Below are 18,034 nucleotides of genomic sequence, written 5' to 3' on the forward strand. Positions count from 1 at the left end.
CATGTAAGAGCAAAGCCTCATAACAACACAGGCTTTAGATTCTCATAAATATAATTTCCTTAAGTAAAGCTTGAAGCAATGTTTTTTGGATGCTAGACCACTGCCTCTGATATTTCTCTGGAATTTGCTGAGCTTCTATGCATATATGCACAGAGCAGTGGGAAGATAGGTATGTGTTTAATTTAGAAGAAGCTGATGGTTTTGTTTACAGGAATTACATTCTAGTCCTTCATCTCCATTCCTTCTGCATTCTTTTCATTCAGGAACTCAGACTGTTTACATGGTCTGCTTCTCTGGCATTATGCTAAACCCTGAATAGAAAGATGGTTTCTCCATAGAGGTCTGCATGGGAAACCCCCCCAGATGAATAGTCTGTGGAGAGAGCTGGTGGGAATTTAAAGATTGAGACTGCCAGCACTAGCATGGGGTGTTTGGCAGCAGTCCTGAAACAAGGGCTGTTGCTCATGCTCCAGATGTCTGCTTGCTTCTTAATGTGGTTGAGGATATGGTGTCCTTGGGCCTGGGACACACCATAGCCACTTACTAGCTGTGTTTATTCCTTTAATTTCTTCAAAGTAAACAAAACCTTCTAGAAAACTTTCTCCTCCCAGCTCTGACTTCTTGAGCAGGCAGTCCCAGCCAGAGCTTTGTGTGGTTCCCTGTTGCCAGCAGTGCCAGTGCTGTCCTGCAGTATGAGAAAGCTTCAGGACTGCTGGCACTGTCCTGCAAGAGCTTTCCCATAATTTTAAGTAAGTGAAGTATCCAGCCTCATTCTTCCTTTGGGCCACTATTAATTTTTGAGTGTTCTCCCTGCATGTGTTAGCCTGAGTGGATAGAACTACCTGTGGTGCTGCTGCACAGTGTCCATCCTTTGATGTTACATGTCGTCTTCAGCGCTCCATATACAGTACAAGTACCCTTCCAGGCACTTTCCATGTCATATGAAAAACTTTCTCTTTTTTCCCTTACTATTTGCCTCCCTGAAAGTTTTCAAATGCCTTGTGAAAATTGTTCAAAAAACACCTATCTTCTGCTTCTCACAGAAACCTGAGGTTTTCTCTTAAGAGAAGGTCTTCCCTGAAATGAAACTAATTGAGACAACAGAGTTGTGGGTGAGCATTTCAAATAACCTTGTCTGTTTTCACTTTTTTGTGCTGGTCTGGTTTGAGTACAACCTACAAAGCATTAAAAACATTGGCTCTAAAATCTAAAGCTGAGATAATGCCCTCACCTACTAAAAGGATAATCCATCTCCTCTCTCTTTGTGTTACTATGATGTGGTTTTGATCAGATTGATGTGACCAGCACTTAGCGAGGCTTTACAGCTCTTGCCACAGTCTGACATTACATGAACTTCAAATTAAGAGAGCATGCTGTGCTGAAGTGTAGAATGGGGCCAGCACTGAGAGGGGTTCATAAACCCCTGCACAGTCACTTTAGACCTAAGTGCCAGAGCAGTGCTTTGTCCTGTGCAGGGCCAGCTTGTCAGAGGGCAGCTCTGAATGGTTTGGCAGAGATTTATTTTGCAACTGGCATTAAACTGAGGTGCCCACTTAGAGGTGTCTGGTGGTGCCTGAATTCCAATGTAGTCACTGGAGCTCATTTAGAGAATGATGCTACTCCCTAATGCACAAACCCACTGCCTTGTGCATGGAATTGTTTCATTGATCAAATTTCTGCTCTGTATACTTGGAATTAAGCAGCAGCTACACTTACAGATAACTGTATGTGGATACCAATAGTCAGATGTCTTAAGCCAAATCCACACCCTCACTAGAAAGTGATCCTCTTTTTTCAACATCCAGAAGTATCAGCATTTTCTAAAGAAAGTCTATTCCAAATTGCCTTCCTGGACAAGTCATTTTAGTTCTGTGCAGTCAGTAGGTAGCCCTGTCAGAAATCCAGTCCTCTTCCTTTGTATGGAAAACAGATTTTAAAAACAATTTGTAAATATAATTGAAGTATTCTTATTAATGATTTAATACCTTTAAAAAGACTCATAACTGTAGCCCCTGGACACTCAAAACCACGTCAGTTCAGCTCCAGCATGAACTCTAGAACCAGAGAATTTCCTGAGAATCGTAGTACACTAATTTCTCTTGAACTGTTCAACAGCATCCTGAGCAGATTGAAAAATCTTCCACCTTCTTTATGAAAGATGAATCTGTAGTCAGGCAGTTTCCATGACTGCATATGTAGATATACAGGAAATAAATTTCTCTTCAGTTTTTTACATGCAGTATTTTACAGTTTTTTGTATATTTACAGCTGGGTAGGAGGAAGAAATACAGCAAGGTGTTGATTTGAGTGACTTCTGAGATGAGTGAGAAATGGTCTTAGTCCTCACTAATTGTTACTGGCTGATTCTGAAGACCACGTGTTTTATACACCTGCCAGGTTCAGAAACTCCGCACACCCCTGCAGTTAACACACCTGGGTTGCTCTCTGCTTTCCTCATCTTCCACAAAGTGGAGCTACAGCTGCACTATGAGAAGGGAATGCGGTAAAACAATTTAAGCATAAGGAAATAATACTCTTTAGTGAAAAAAAGTTGAAGCTTGACAGCTGGAAGTGAAGGAGAGAAAATTCATCAGTCTAGCTTTGCAATGCTCTAGATCCAGAAATCATAGAGGCTTCTCACCTTAATCCATCTTGAGTGAGCAATGAAGGGCGTGTATGGCTTGTACATGGCATAGCTTTTCTTTACCATGGCACAAACCTTACTGGGGATGTGTTTCTTGTGGGAGACAGTGGTTGGTTTTCAAAACTATCTGGTTTCATTTACAGGTAGAAATGTGTGGTGGCATGTATTGCAACACTGAGTAATGGTGACTGGTTTCTACTGTAATTACCCACAAGACAATGTGCAAGCAGCTTGGTGAAATCTCTAAAAAATCCTCACTGATGCTTTACAGCTGAGTGAGAGCATCCAGATATTCTTGAGGTTTGAGCTGTGTCAGGATCAAAACTCAAATCACTGCTGCAGCCCTGTGTGACCTGAGGTCAGGTAAGTGGCATTCAGTTGTGCCAACAGAAGAAGTATAACAATGCTTACAACCTCATTACCAAAATAATTCTTTAGATATGATGGGCAATGTTTATACAACACATTGAAAATAAGTTATATAAGTTCCTAATTAGGGAATTACTGGCCTTGTTAATGTGTGACTCTGCTACATATTACCTACAAAACTGTTTTCCTCAAATTCTCAAAGAGCCAAAGATTTTACTTTCCTACTGACATGGAACAGAGGGAGCAGACACATGAGTTACGTAGGATTCCCAAAAAAAGGCCAGTGAGAAGTAAAACCTGATCATCACAATGTAGCATTCTGCCAGTCAGGCCATTAAGTACTTAATTAGCTTCTAAGCACTCAAGGAGTTCAATTAACTAAGATAGTAAACCTGACCAAAAACCAGCTGCAGCTGTGGTTGGACTCAGAGAAGATTTCAAAAATGCACCTGTGGACTGTAAAGCTGAAGAGACAATACATCCAACTGTGGGATATAGACAAAGGCAGTGTTTCCTCCAATTTTTATTGACAAAAACAGCACAGAAGATGGATTTGCCATCTTTGTATGAACTGATGCTGACTGATAAAGGTGAGAAGCTTGAGGGATGAGAGATAGTGGCTGATGGAATCATGGGACTGTTGAGACTAATCAAAGAATAGATTGGGTTGGAAGGGACCTTTAAAGGTCATCTAATCTGACTGCCCTGCAATGAGGGCATGGGGTCCAAGCTGACCTTGAATGTTCTTGGGGATCGGGTATCTACCATCTCCCTGGACAACCTGTTCCAATGTTTCAAGACCCTCATTGTAAAGAATTTTCTTCCTTGCATCTTGTCTGAATCTACCCTCTTTCAGTTTAAAACCACTACCCTGTCCAATTGCAACAGGCCCTGCTAGTAAGTCTGTCCTCATCTTTCTTGTAAGTCCCTCAAATATTAAAAAGTCACAATTAGGTCACCCCATAGCATTCTCTTATCCAGGCTGAACAATCCCAAACCTCTCAGCCTTTCCTCATAGGAGAGGTGCTTCATCCTTGTAATCATCTTGGTGACCTCCTCTGGACTCACTCCGGCAGATCCATGTCCTTCCTATGCTGGAGACCCCAGAGCTGGATGCAGCACTGCAGGTGGGGTCTCACCACAGCTGGCAGAATCCCCTCCCTCACCCTGCTGGCCACACTGCTTTGGCTGCAGCCAAGGACACAGTTGGCTTTCTGGGCTGTGAGTGTACATTGCCAGCTCATGTCCAGCTTCTCATCCATCACTATCCCCAATTCCTTCTTAGCAGGGCTGCTCTCAATTCCTCCATCCCTCAGCTTGTATCGTGGCTGGAGATTGCCCAGCCCAGGTGCAGCACCTTGCACTTGGCCTTGCTGAACCTCATGAGGTGCCCTTGGGCTCATTCCTCCAGCTTGTCCAGTCCCTGTGGACAGCATCCCATCCCTCAGTTGTGTCCACTGCACCACTCAGCTTGGTGCTCTCTGCAAACTCTCTGTCTCTCAATCCCTCTGTCTATGTCATTGATGAAGATATTAACCTGTACTGGTCCCAGTACAGACCCCGGAGGGTCACTCCTTGTCACTGATCTCCATTTGGATATTGAGCTGCTGACCACTACCCTCTGGATGTGGTCATCCAACCAATTCCTCATCCACCTAACAGTCTATCCATCAAATCTGTATCTCTTCAACTTAGAGAGAAGGATGCTGGACATCCTTACAGTACAGATACTCTGGCTCCTTGCTGTTGTGTTTACCAGTAAACTTCTGACCTCCCTCTCTTGAATGCCTTTTAGGCCAAATGGGGAGGAAGGGGATGCAAAAAGGGCTGATGCAAAATCCAGTTCTGTACAAGCTGAAGTCAGCTGCTCCTTGTCAGGACCTTCCTTTTTTTCATCCTGCAAAGTCTGGTGAAGACCTGACTTTATTGTCTTTGCTACACACACTGTACTTTTTAAACATGGGAAAACTGCCTGCCTGTATCTGCAAACTAAGGAAATAGGTCACTGCTCCTTAAAAAGTCTTTGATTTCTGTTATTACACCTTGGGCCAAGTCTGGACAGTATTCTCCAGGCAATCTCTGGGAGCCAGGTGTTATGAATCAGTTATTTTGTGGTATTATCCAGATCAGTAATTTCCAATGCAGGATTTTTTCCCCCCCTTGATAAGTACCCTGTGGCTGTGTTACCAGACATGTTGAATCATGTTGCATGACAAGGAAGAGACCGTGTTGCTGCTAATAAGACCAAATTCACTCCATGGGTAACTGTTTTAGATAATTAACAGGATCAAATGTTTTCATTATGTTCTAAGTACTTCAGATGAAAAGGATACAATTCTTGCAGGATTTTGAAAATTACCTAGCTCTGCAAACCATATCACAGTAAGTGGCTGTTCTACTATATGGGAAACATATTGTTAATGAGATGATCAGGAAATGACATTAATCTTCTCTCTCTCTCTTTTTTTTTAAATTTTTTTTTAAATTTAAGGAAGAGTATAGCAATCTTTAAGGAAATAAAGATCCAGATGCTTTTGAGTAAGATTATTTGGCTGATCATAATATATTTATCAAATTATGTCAATGATAATTTCAGATTTGCAGTATTAAAAGCTATTGATCTTTAAGCCGTTTGCTGTGGCTTCAGAATTTAAATAGCTGGCATTTTCAGTGTAGTAATTCTCAGATGTTCAGATTGTGGACCAGAAGTGTGTGTGCAACAAACCCTAGGAAAAGTGAACAAGGCAACAGTGTGGGTATAAACGAAAGAGGAATGTGGTATATGCCATGTAATGCACTCATCAAGGAATGGTGTGTTACTGCTTACACGTGGAGGAGACCTAACCTGAGGTACTGGGGAATACAGAGTGCCAGTGCATACCTGTGTTTAGCAGCTGCTAATGCTGTGTAATTGTGTGGGGATGGGAAATATTTTGTCATGAAGGAGCTCCTCATCTATCCTTGAACATATCAAGAGTGCAAGAGGATTTATGGAGCTGTCACCCAGGAGATAATGAATGCACACACATACAAAAGAGTGAAGACATTATAAAACCATTATCCAGGCTGGCAGGAGAAGGAAGGAGTTGCTTGATAATGCTTTTAAGTTGCTAATTCTTTCAATGCATTTTAAAGTTTAGATTGCAGTGGACTTCTGTGTCACTTGTATTGACATTCTGCTTAATATTTGCTGTCTATTCTGTATCATGTAAATTTTTCTTTAAGATAACTAAGAGTGGGCATGGGATAGTGGTCTGAACAAAAGTTTGCTCCTCATGAGATGCCTTAAAAAGAGAATGTCAGTAAACCAGCCTAAGTGAGGTCATGAGCAGGGACAGTCCTCTTAGCATGTAATCAGATAAGTATTAGTGCTGCTAACTTCAAAAAAGGCTGGGAGGAGACTGGTGAGGCTCATGTGAAGCCCATACTGATTGTTCAGCTGCCTGAGTTATAATGCAGTGGGTTTCTGTTATGGTGCTAGGCAGAGAGCATGTCCTCACTCTCTTAGGGAAAAGGTTACAGGAGGTTTTGTGAAGGCACTTGACATGATGAAAGTTATGGTGGAAGCTGATGATGAAAGTCATGGTTGGAAGTGATTTATAATTTCTGGTGCAGGAAAAAAAAAAGCCCTTGGCTTCACCCAGTCCATCGTATTTCTTCTCCATTAAAAGTGCTGCTGCACTTTGGAGTGCTGGTGTGACTCATCATTGCTAATAAGTTATAGAATATGATCAAGAAAAAATATACTCTACATGGCATAGGTACAGAACATAGGTTTTGTGCTGTGGGAAGTGAATGAAACACTGTAGCATCTTTGTAGTTTATATTCTGAAACAAGTATTAACTGGTTGAAGAGGCTTTAGGAACTCAGCATTTTTCCCGGAACCCATGTTCCTGGGAGATTGTTGCAGAGTAGTTATATAAACTTTAGAAAGTTGGCTAGGCAGAAGTGCAGCAAGGGAAGCATGAGAACAATCAACAAGGGAACAGCTTGTACTCAGCTGGATTAGGGAACACAGTAAATACAACACAGTAGCAAACTGGGACCAAAAGTTCAGTTAGAAGAGATCTTGGGGCTCTATTGACAGAACAGTGACATGGGGGAAGACAAAAACATTTAAGACCTTGTGGATTGGGGCTCTATGGCAAGAGGGAGAGATTTGGTCCCCTGATTTGCAAAGCGATTTCTTTTTCTTCCTGTATTTTTGCCAGTTTATTCCTCTGTGTTATCTGTATTTCAAAAAATGTCAATTGGAGAAGCGTGCCTGCTTTCTTGCTTGCTGTCATTGCATTACTAAATACTGCAGATTTAATTATGGTCATGGTGCTCAAACCTTTCAGGCAGCTATTTGTTTGTGTTAAATCCAAGGAGCGAGAGCATTAACCAATTCTCCTCATGACTGGGCTGGAGTAGGAGAGCTAATTCTTTGTGTTAGGAAAAATGCTCTTTTTGGAAGCATGGAGCAAAGCAGCAACGATAACCTGAATCTTCTCAGGTTTTTATTTCGGAGACTTGGAAGGCTCCAACACAAAGCAGTATGTGACTTAGGCAGGACTCATCTTTGCTCTGGTACAAATCTATGTATTTTTTCTGTAGTACAGTAGAACTCTGGATAGCTAGGATACATTTTTACTCATTAGCCCTACAGGGGTTTTTTTGCTGTTCATTTATATTGTCTCCATAAATGTCTCTGTTTCCCTCAAGACTGGGTCTTTTTAGATGTACTTTTCAAAATTTCTTTCTGCCAAGGACTCCCTCATATCTTTTTATACCCTGTGTTTTAACTACAAAGACTTCCCTGATTCGGCTGCCCCAGAAAAATCTTTACACAGCACCAGACCATATGACAGCTCTTAATGGGATAGTATTTTCCTGTTTTCCAATAGGTATTTTCCAAGGTTTAGTCTGATCTTTGAAAAGCACTTTGAGACATTTGCATGGAGGGTGTGATGTCTCAGTGGCAGCAGTCCCACACTGAAGTCAGGAAGCATCTGGGCATCTGTACAAGTGCTGCGCTGGGACACAGAGCATGTTCTGTCCATGTGTGAAGTTATGTCTACAAACATATTCCAAATAACATATATGAAGGCTAAATATGTATATGAAGATTGTAATTTGAACATCCTTTGTGTACTCCCAGTTAATCATAAGCTTTCATTAACTTCTTAGAGACTACTGAGAAGACAAGTCTATTTTTCTGGAAGTAATTCTTGTACAAAAAAAGAGGTTCTGCCTTCATTTGTCTTAGTGGCTTGACTAGCTCTCTTACCTTCTCATTCGAGACCATCTTTAGAGACATTCTTTGTACTACTGCTCAGAAATTTCTCAAAAATATTGGGTGATCAGTAACATTTGAGTTGAAGTGCCTGTTTGGGTACTTGATTCTCAAGATATGAAATTAGAGATGGCCTCATAATTTACATTTGTTCCAGCTGAAACAATTTTACGCCACAGGCAAATTTTGTCAACTCATTCATCTGTTTTCTAGATCACTAATAAATGTTCATCTGCAGCACTGAACCTCTTTAGCACCTCACCCTTAATCATACACTATGTTGAAATTTGACCATTTAATCTTCATTTAATCCTTGAAAAGGACTCTGTGAGTCACTCTGATTACTTAATTTCCTTGATAGCCTTCCACCAGAGCTTTTATCTATTAATCAGTGTCAGATCACAGTGTATAGCTGGAGAGGAGTAAGTAAAACTAAGAAGTTTGACGAAGCAGGGAGTTAAAGCCAATTAACAATTTAGCCACTTATTATTTATTTTGGAGAACTGGTTTTAGAATTCTTAAAACTGAGTTAAACAATAGAGGCAACCTTGTATTTGAAAGAAGAAAATGTATAAAAGATGCTTCGAATCTGACTGTTACAGGAAAAAACAAAAAGGGTGCCATGAAGAAAAAAAACACCCTGGGCAGTTTTGTGAACATTTCGAGCCATTCTGAGCAGGATGCAAGTTACTGAGGCTCAGTCTGTCTTTCACCACAACAAGTGGATGAGAATGTTTCTGACTAAGTGTGAAATAAATGACTTCAGTGTTGCATTCTGGGTTCCAACCTGTCAGGCTTTCCATCAGGATTAACAGCCAGGAATCCTCCTCCGTGTAATGAATGGTCCAAGGGAGAAGACAAATATAGATTGAGCTCAATCTGGAACTCTTCAATGACAGATCCATGTCGTGGTTTTGGAACAAATTCTTGGTGCCAGTGGGCACTGCTCCTTCTTAGGAAAGCCATTAAACCTTCTAGGCTAAGGTACGTGTTTGTGAACACAATGGATAACTGTCCCTGGGGTCAGGGGAAATGCAAGCAAGCTTAGGTCTGTGCAGGACTTTGGCATAGTCTTCATTAGGGGAGCAGAGACTATTTTGCCACTTTTGTGCATTGGTCTTTTGTTTATGAAGAAAACTATGTCAGCTCCGTTTGGTGCTATAGCATCAGTGTATCACCACCTACTGTGTGCTTGCTCTCTTTGTTGTAAGTAATAAGACAGTATACAAAGATCTGAAATTAAATGTGAGCTGTCAAACTGATGAGATTGGTTCTGTCAGAAGATGAAACTCTTCATTTGGCAAGGTAGGTGTATTTTTTTTTGGCTAAATGGCTGTTCAAAATCTCAGCATGTTATCACACAGTGCATGCACAGAACAAAAAGACTGTACTAGCTGTACCCTCCACCTTCACCCCAGAAGCATGGAAGAGCTATCTTCACTTCCTCAATTTATTTGGCCTCTTTATAAGCTCCATGAAGGACATCCAGATCATCCCCTAGTTTGTAGAACTTTCTTTTTTATCTTGAACACAGCATAATCTTGACATACATCTCTTTGTATGGCTTTTGTGTCTGCAAGTGTTGCTGCAGGTGTCGGTCACAAAGTAGTACACAGTGTCCTTTGTACCAGTTTGTCATATGCTTTTGGAACTACTTTTTGATGCACTATTAAAAGTATTCTCTATATTGAAGATAAAGATTTAATGCTTATACAGCAAAGGTTATGGAGACTGCTTAAAAATGTTGGTGGTATGTCAAGAAGACCCCTTTTTCATGCTTTCTTTAATGCCTGGATTAACAACAGTGCTTGAACTGATACTGAAAATTGGGGCTGGACATGTATTGGTAGGTTCATGTTCTGAAAGGCAGGTCAGAATGTGTGAAACTAAACTGGCAGCCTGGAGTAGAAATGTTAAAGCATAAATAAATAAAAAAAGGCTATTAGAGTAATCAAAAATAAAATGTTTTAATTCTTGCTTTGCATAACCAACAGGCAATTAACTTTCATTGACTCAGGATGTGAAAAGTGATGGAGAGACAGATACTTTGCTTTGGTAACAGTCTGACAGTTGGGAAGAATGTTTTTCTTGACAGTTGATTAGAGGTTAAATGAGCTGAATAAAATTGGTAATTTTTGCTGCTTTCCCCACTTAATATAACAGCTATTATATGAAGCATTTTTCCTTACATTAGTTGTAATGACTGACTTTAACTGATTACCCTGTTGAAAGAACTGGTTTTGATTGACAAAGATGTCTTCTTGGTATTCTTGAGCGCTGTAAAAACGGCTGGTGCATATAGAACCTCCAATACCTTCTCCCTGCTGCCCCTTTTCCCTCTTATTTTAAGCACTTATTTAATGATCTTTAGTCTACAACAGGTTTAATTTTATGGTCAGCTTAGTGCTTGGATGTAAGTTAAAATATCCTATCTCTCTCTAAGTGAAAACTTCAACCACAGCTTTAGCGCAATTGTGTGCAAGAGTACTGATGCGTAGGCAAGTACTTGGGAGTTTTTGTCATGGTCATGTTTTGATAGAGGATGATGGTTTTCGAGGCAAATAATCAGGCTCCTGGGTAAACAAGGTAATAGTGCTTCATCTGCAATAGAAGTGCAGAATTCATCTACTGGAGCGCTGCTGGCTGTGACTTCTTACTGATGAAAGCAGCTTTTCACAGCCCCTCGAAACGTGCTGTGCTCTGTCACTTGTGACACTTCAAAATATGTGATTGTGTGAAAGTCCTGGAGTGAAATGTCTTTTCAAAATTTTAGATCAAAAGAGAAATGCCAGAACATCAACAGGAAATAAAACATTTTTATTGAATATCTGTGTAATATGTATGTTATTTTAACGACAATTGGAAAACTCTACTGTGGGAAGTCACTACACAAAGTGAAACAAAATATAAACCACCTCATCAAAAATGAAGGTAAAATACGGCTAAAGTTGTCAGCTCGCGGGCCACGAGCGATATGGCAGGATAAAACACCCCAAACATTTCTACAAGATACAGAGAAAACCCACACAGAGAAACACTCAAGCAGGCAGTAAATATACACAAAGGCAACTAGGATCTTTCTACAGCATCAGATTCTAATACTTCACACAGCTTTGTCAGAAAGGTACATGTGGCTTCTTTGAGGATGAGAAATGTCATCTTGGTCACATGGCAGGTTCAGTCTTTGAGAATCATTGTACCTTACAAACCAGTTCTAGGGTGACGTTCAGTCCGGCAGTGTAGGAAGAGAAAGCATTAAGAATACCTTAACACAATGAGTCAAGTCCTGGCACTTTGAACCTGCAGCTATCCTGAATGAATAACTGAAAGCTGGAGACCTTGAAGCTCTTAGGCTGGAAAGCTGACTGTCTACTTCTTCTCTTTGGTGGGGTTTGGTCCTTAAGGATAAGATTTTAAAATATTCCAGCTTGATGCTTTGCATGTATGTGCCTGTTTCTATCAGAAAATGTCTCGCTTGTGTTTTTTCTATGTTTCATGTAAAAATGAAAGAAAATGGATCTTGCTATTCTCACTTTTGGAGGAGGGGAGAGATACAGGCATGTAGTCTCCTCCCAGGACTTTGCTGCTGCTTTTACCCTCAAAGTACTGTAAAACAGGGGTGCTTGGCCATCCCTGCACTGACCACTGACTACTGTCACACCTCTCCCAGAAGCAGAGCCTTGAGGGAGGCTGTGGAATTTAGTTTTCAGTGCACAGTTCCCCGAATACATTCATCTTTGTTGTTTCAGTAGTTTCTCTTAGATACAGAAGATTGATAAGAACATTAATGGTTAATTCTCATGCCTCCCTCCAAAAGCAATAGCATTTCCATATTTCTAGGATAGTTTGCATTACTGAAAATAATGAACTCTTCAAAGCATTATAAATATATTCACAGCTTGGAAAGATAAGCGAGGGGCCTCCAAGGATGGTACATGAGCTAGAAGTGATGCCCTGAATGACTTGATGAGATGGTACAGCGGAGGTGCCATGCTGGGGAGCTGTAAGATGACTCTAGGGGAAAGCAGCAGTGGGGAGGGTGGTTGGAAATGTAGAGTATTGCACAGGGCTTGACAAAATGCTGCGTGGTCAACCCATTCACTAGAGCATCCTTGTCCCCTGCATAGCTCTCCAGTTCTACATTGGTCCGTAATAACTGGAACTGCTTGTGCTATGCGTTCCTTCGGCAGTGCAGTAGAAGGGAATGGCAGTATTGTTACAATATCACTACGGAATAAATTGATTGCTATCCACTGAGAAAACTACATTTCTAAGCACACACGGCAGTCACAGTGATACACAGAGCAGTCTTTCAAGACTCTTATGGAATGACTAATAGCTTCATAATAGTGCCATTTACTACATAGTAACATTTAAAACATTTAAAAACTCCTCCTGAAACGAGCATCTAGTATACAGAAGAGGTTGCTTCAGTTTTCTAGAACTTGTTCTTTGTTTTCACTTTTTTTTTAAAGGACAAATTAAAACTTAAGTATAAATAGTATATAAAAGGTCACTAGCTGTTCTCTTTTGGCTTACTTTGAAGTGCATTTAGAACTATGGCTAAATTTTGTCATCTTCTGATGGGATTACAATACCGTCTGTTTACCATGAAACTATTTTGTATAATAAACTCACACGGCTGTGTCTAAAAAATATTCTGCATTCCTTCTAATCTGAGTTAGTATCATAAAATATTTTATTACAAAGTCTAATGTGCAAACTCATTATAATGTGAAATCATGAATGGAATTCACAGTATGCAAATTTTGTATAAAGGTGATAATGGAGAGCTACTCTTGTTTTCATGGCAGCATTTTACTACTGCTGCATCTCCCTCTTCTCCCTCCCTGCACAACTTCTGCAGTGGTCTGTCTTTGTATGTTAGATGAAAGTGTTGCCTCCTATGGAACTGCTTCCTCAACTTTCAGTCTAAAGCCATTTCAGTCTGTTATGTGTTTGCTTTGGAATATATACAAAAAAATTATATCCTGGCTTCTGGCTACATCTCCATGAGGTCAGCCATGGAACTGCTCAAATCATGCTAAGTTGCCTGTGAAAGAAGTCTACCCAATTGGATTTGCCCCTCCAAGATTCACTGTGGACGTGAAGTGTATTATTAGTATGGTCCAGTTGAAAGCTCAGATTTAAGTTGTCCTTTAAGATGTCAGTGTAACACTACTAGTGCCTTACAAGTTGGATATTTTTTTTTCTGGAATGCAGACGATACAATAGTTACCCTATAATATAGTATCAGCTCTCCTATATCTCAGTCAATTTACATAATTTAAAATAGAACATCTTATTAAAAACATCTAGATATACACAGATTAGGAAACGCTTACAACATACAAATACACAAACTAGAAATAAATTCTCAGCATACTGGTGTATATATACAACTGTGTGATACAATAAATAATTTCTGTCATGCTCTATCTACACATCATATTGCTTAAAAGAAGAGTAGTTCTGGGGCGGGCAGTGGTGAAATGAAGCGCCTTTAAAAGGCTCTCTACATTTAAATTTGTGCAAATTAAAATGGGAATTTAAAAGTACAACTGATCTGTGTCAGGAACACATGGCTGGAAATGAAAGGACCCATATTACTGAGGTATTTACAGATACTGGCTAAAGAGCACTATGTGGGCAAATGCAGAAAGGCTTCTTCATCTTCTTCTTTTTCTTCTTCATAATTTAATTTATTTTAATTTAATTTAATTTAATTTACTTCTTGACTGCCAGCATGGCATCTACCTCCTCCTCAGGCTGTAGGGTGTGCCACTGTGCAATGGGCCGCCGGGGGTTGGCCAGCATGTCTGACCAGTGCCGCAGCTCCGCGCCGGTGCTGTTGTAGCCCACAAAGACTTTCCCGATGGCATCGTTCTTGCCAATCTTGTCATAGTCCAAAACAGTCACAACAATTTGCACTTTCTGTAATGAGACAGAGAAAGAGCAGTGAACATGACAGTAAGGGGAAGGTTGGCAGGGATGAATGTGAGGACAGCCAGCCATGGAGAAGTCATGAAGGGGGAAGTGTGTGACAGCTGGAGTAGATTTCCCTAATGAGAAGCAAATTCAAACTTTTGTCTTTGCTTCTTGTGAGCCTTCCAAATAAAATTACGTTTACAACCTCCCTGTTAGCTTGAAACTTGCCCCCTTGCACTGAATAGCTGCATATGGAAATCGAGGTTGTTTTTCCTTTAACAGATTAACAACTTACAGGTAAGTTAATTCAAAACTTGTGTAATTTTACACCCTTATTATTTAAGTAAATAAGTTAGAGACATTTCTGAACTTTAGCTGTTACGTTTGCAATGCTGTACTCTATTCTGTTAGCTGCTTTTCTACTTCTGAACATCTCTTACCCAGCCATCCAGCATGCTAGTCAGGTATTTTCAGACACATTCAGAAGATAGCCTTTATGGTTTTTATATACATACACACAAACACATGTGTTCTCATCTCTGTGCATGTGTGTGTGCACTTGTGCAGACATACAAGCATGTGTGTATACTGTGTATATTCTGTGTATTTATAGGGAGGTCTAGAAAACAGGCTGGCTGCTTAAGGGGGTTGGAACGGATGTATAAACCCCCACTGTCTCAGGGCTCTGACACACTGGCACTGCCTATGACTGAGCTGATGCTGGAGTGCCAGTTCTGTAGGAATGGTGACCTCTGGCAAACAGGGTTAAACAAGTCCCACACAGTCTGTGCGAGCCCATCTGTCACAGCTCATAGACAATTTTCCATCCATTTAGGCTGGGGCACACTGGGAGGTGTTTGAGCCAGGCATTTATGTTTGTAGCTGTGTGCACATACACACAATTCCTCTCCTTTAGGTCTTTAATATTTGTCAAAGAGCATAAACAGCTATTCCTTCAGTTGAGTGATGTTCTTTCCCAACAGCACCTAAGACTTTCACAGTCTTGGGCTGATTTTACTAAATTGTAAACACTTCTCCTTATAGAGCTTTATTGTTAAAGATGAACATACAGTTCTTTTCCTGATTCCAGTGTGAGCTTCTTGAATAGAAGAAATGCCCTGGAACACATTTTCAGAAAAATCTTCTGTTCTCTAGAATTACGTTTTTAAATTTCAAGCTTTAAATATATCTACAATCTGGACCTCTTACTAGAATAATTAATTTCAGGGCTTGTAATAGGATTGTCTTTTAAAGTAGCAAGATCAGGGTCATGAGGTTTATTTTATGAAGTCCATTTCCTTACAGGATTGTACAATTCAGTGAGCCACAGAAGGAGATGATTCCAACAGGCACTAAAGTATTTATATAATTGTTAATGACAAAAGTATGCATCAAACTCAAGGTTTTCCCTCCCCAGAGCACTCATGATAAAAGGCAATAACCCAAAGCAAGTATTTCTAGGTGCCAGAATTATGTTTCAGTGTTGCTGTTTGCAATACACTCACTTTTAATGGTACCTCCCCAAATGAACACTTATGTTTTAGATGCATGGTACAATCACAGATATAAAAAGTAAGCATGAGACTATTTTTTTGAGCTACAAAAAAGCGCTTGCCTGCTGTACCTAGAAGCTTGGGGGTTAGTTATTACTGGATTTTTAAAAAAATGTTAATCATAAGATAAAAATGAGCACTGTAAATGAAAGACCCTTTTCCTTGCTCTATAAAGATGTAAGAACAGCCAGCTCAGATGATTAACTTGGAGATGATTCTCCCCTTGTGAACTCTGGACTAAACCTACAGAGAAATGTGAGTATCTCTTTGCCTTTGTACTGCATATTAAAGGAGTAACTGCATGGCAAAACCCAAGAGGTGTTAGTAGAAAGCACTGCCTCTCCTAATAAACACTTGTATTAGCAGTTTCCACGGTGTGATTAAGCCCTTTGGACTGAAAGGGCCTGAAGGCACCGCTGCCTACACAGGCAGTCTCTTTTGCGTGTGGCAAAACACGTGCCTGATCTGCCCGTAGCAACAGGATTTGACTTCTCAGTGGTGTTCTCCCATTACCCTTGAAGACATCACTTTCTTTCCCTTAAGAGCCAAAACCCAATCACTCTAAAATTGTTGAAAATGTTAATGTTTGGCTCCTTTAAAATTACACAGATGTACTGCCATTGACCTGCTTTCCTTCCATGACCTCTCTTCATTCTCCAACAATCTTGTATAACCATTATTTTTTGACTGTGAAAGTTTGTTTAATGACTTTTATAGGAATTGCACAAAAGTCACAGTGATTCCTACCATATGAAGTCTAAACACCATTTAAAATATGTTTTTCTAATGATGAAATCACTTCAGTATCCATGATGAAGTAACTTCTAAACATAGTCTTTTATAACTAACTCAAAATACTTTGGCAAATGACCAAAGTCCGTAATTGCAGATTTAAAATCGGGGCAATACAGTCAAGTAGATAGCTAAAAAGTCATTCAACAAACTTATTAAAAAAAAAAAAAAAGGCAAAAATTTAAACACCTAAACCACAATACTTTCTAAATAAAGTATACCCACCCCAAAAAATGACTTGGGATTAGAAGGCAAAATGATCAAGTACCAAGAATGCCCCTAACCATGCCAAAGCTTTGATAGGGTAATTTGGAGGTAGCCATTCCAGCTCTTCAATCCTGTCCCTATTTGGAAATCAAGACATTCATTCCCTAAACTGCCACTTGATTTGATTCATCTTTTTTTGCCTCTGGGTCTTTGATCCTTGTTATGAGATCTTTCACAAGCACACACCAGCTTTCATTAAAATCAAGGGAAATTAGCCCCCACTAGATTTCCCACTTTTTGATTCCTAGAGTCCACAGATACCTATACATGCAGTAGAAATTCTAAATTGACTAGTCATGCATCCAAGTCACTGTTCTCATGCTTCACCTTGTCTAGTTTTATTATCTTTGTTAGTACCAAGTCAATAAAATGCAAGCACACAGTTTTACTTGAAAGATAGGCCTTGGCTCCTGGGCTTCTCTCCAGCCCAACTGCTATCCAAATCCAAGATACAGAATGTGAAAACCATGTGTACCATGCTCTCACCTAATCAAGAGGGGGCTCCAAGCAAAGAGTTTTGTCCAAGCAATTTAAACCCATTAAAACTTTTCAACTACAAGTTTAAAAGCATGGCACCTAACTTATGCCATGACCTCTCTTAAAATTCACAAAAGGATGTATTCCCAGGCATTTTAAATTATGGTCATTTATATTGAGAGGCCTCTCCAAGGACACTTTCCCCACTCAGCTCCACCCAGAAAAGTTGTTGTATTGCTTAACATCTCCACAGTCCAGGGGCTCCATGGCCAGGTGAGAAGCCAGCATGCAGTTCTTTTCCCACATGGCTCCTGAGATGGTTAAAAAAAGCTTCTCTCTTGAGATAAAAGACTAGTTAACATCAAAAAAAGTTAATTCTCTCTCATGAGAGATGATTTGCCTCCCAGTAGCTCAAAGACAGGCAACTGAGTCCCTGAAAAAAATTACATGATGCTTTGTCCTGGTATTTCCCACTGCTAATGTAGGTGATTTTCATCTCAGTGTGCTGATTTCTGAGGCCCTTAATTTTAGGTACTGAACTCTGGGAGTACCATCTGGACAACTACTGGGGCTCTCCTGAGGTGCTAAGAGAACAGGTACTGCAGTACTGACTGCCAAGATTCTCAAATGTCTTTTTCCAAGGGATGTAGGAATGACTGAAGAAATTTTCACAGTGTAGTGAGTAACTGAAAAAAAGCTGTGTATGAATTAGGTGTTTTACTTAAGAG

The 18,034-nt window shown here is 40.1% G+C and overlaps 1 protein-coding gene across 6 annotated transcripts in view; it reads right to left on the reverse strand.

Annotated features, from left to right (window-relative positions):
- Window positions 1-11,085: 11,085 nt before the first annotated feature.
- Window positions 11,086-18,034, reverse strand: part of SYT1 (synaptotagmin 1) — a 342,020-nt gene continuing 335,071 nt past the window's right edge. For all 6 annotated transcript variants that reach the window (XM_048300510.1, XM_048300509.1, XM_048300511.1 and 3 more), the window contains one exon: window positions 11,086-14,223. In XM_048300510.1, coding sequence (XP_048156467.1) covers window positions 14,017-14,223 — 207 coding nt within the window. In that variant the 3' untranslated portion in view covers window positions 11,086-14,016. The remainder of the gene's footprint in view (window positions 14,224-18,034) is intronic.

The sequence above is a fragment of the Corvus hawaiiensis genome, chromosome 4 (genome assembly GCF_020740725.1).
Source record: "Corvus hawaiiensis isolate bCorHaw1 chromosome 4, bCorHaw1.pri.cur, whole genome shotgun sequence".
Taxonomy (NCBI): domain Eukaryota; kingdom Metazoa; phylum Chordata; class Aves; order Passeriformes; family Corvidae; genus Corvus; species Corvus hawaiiensis.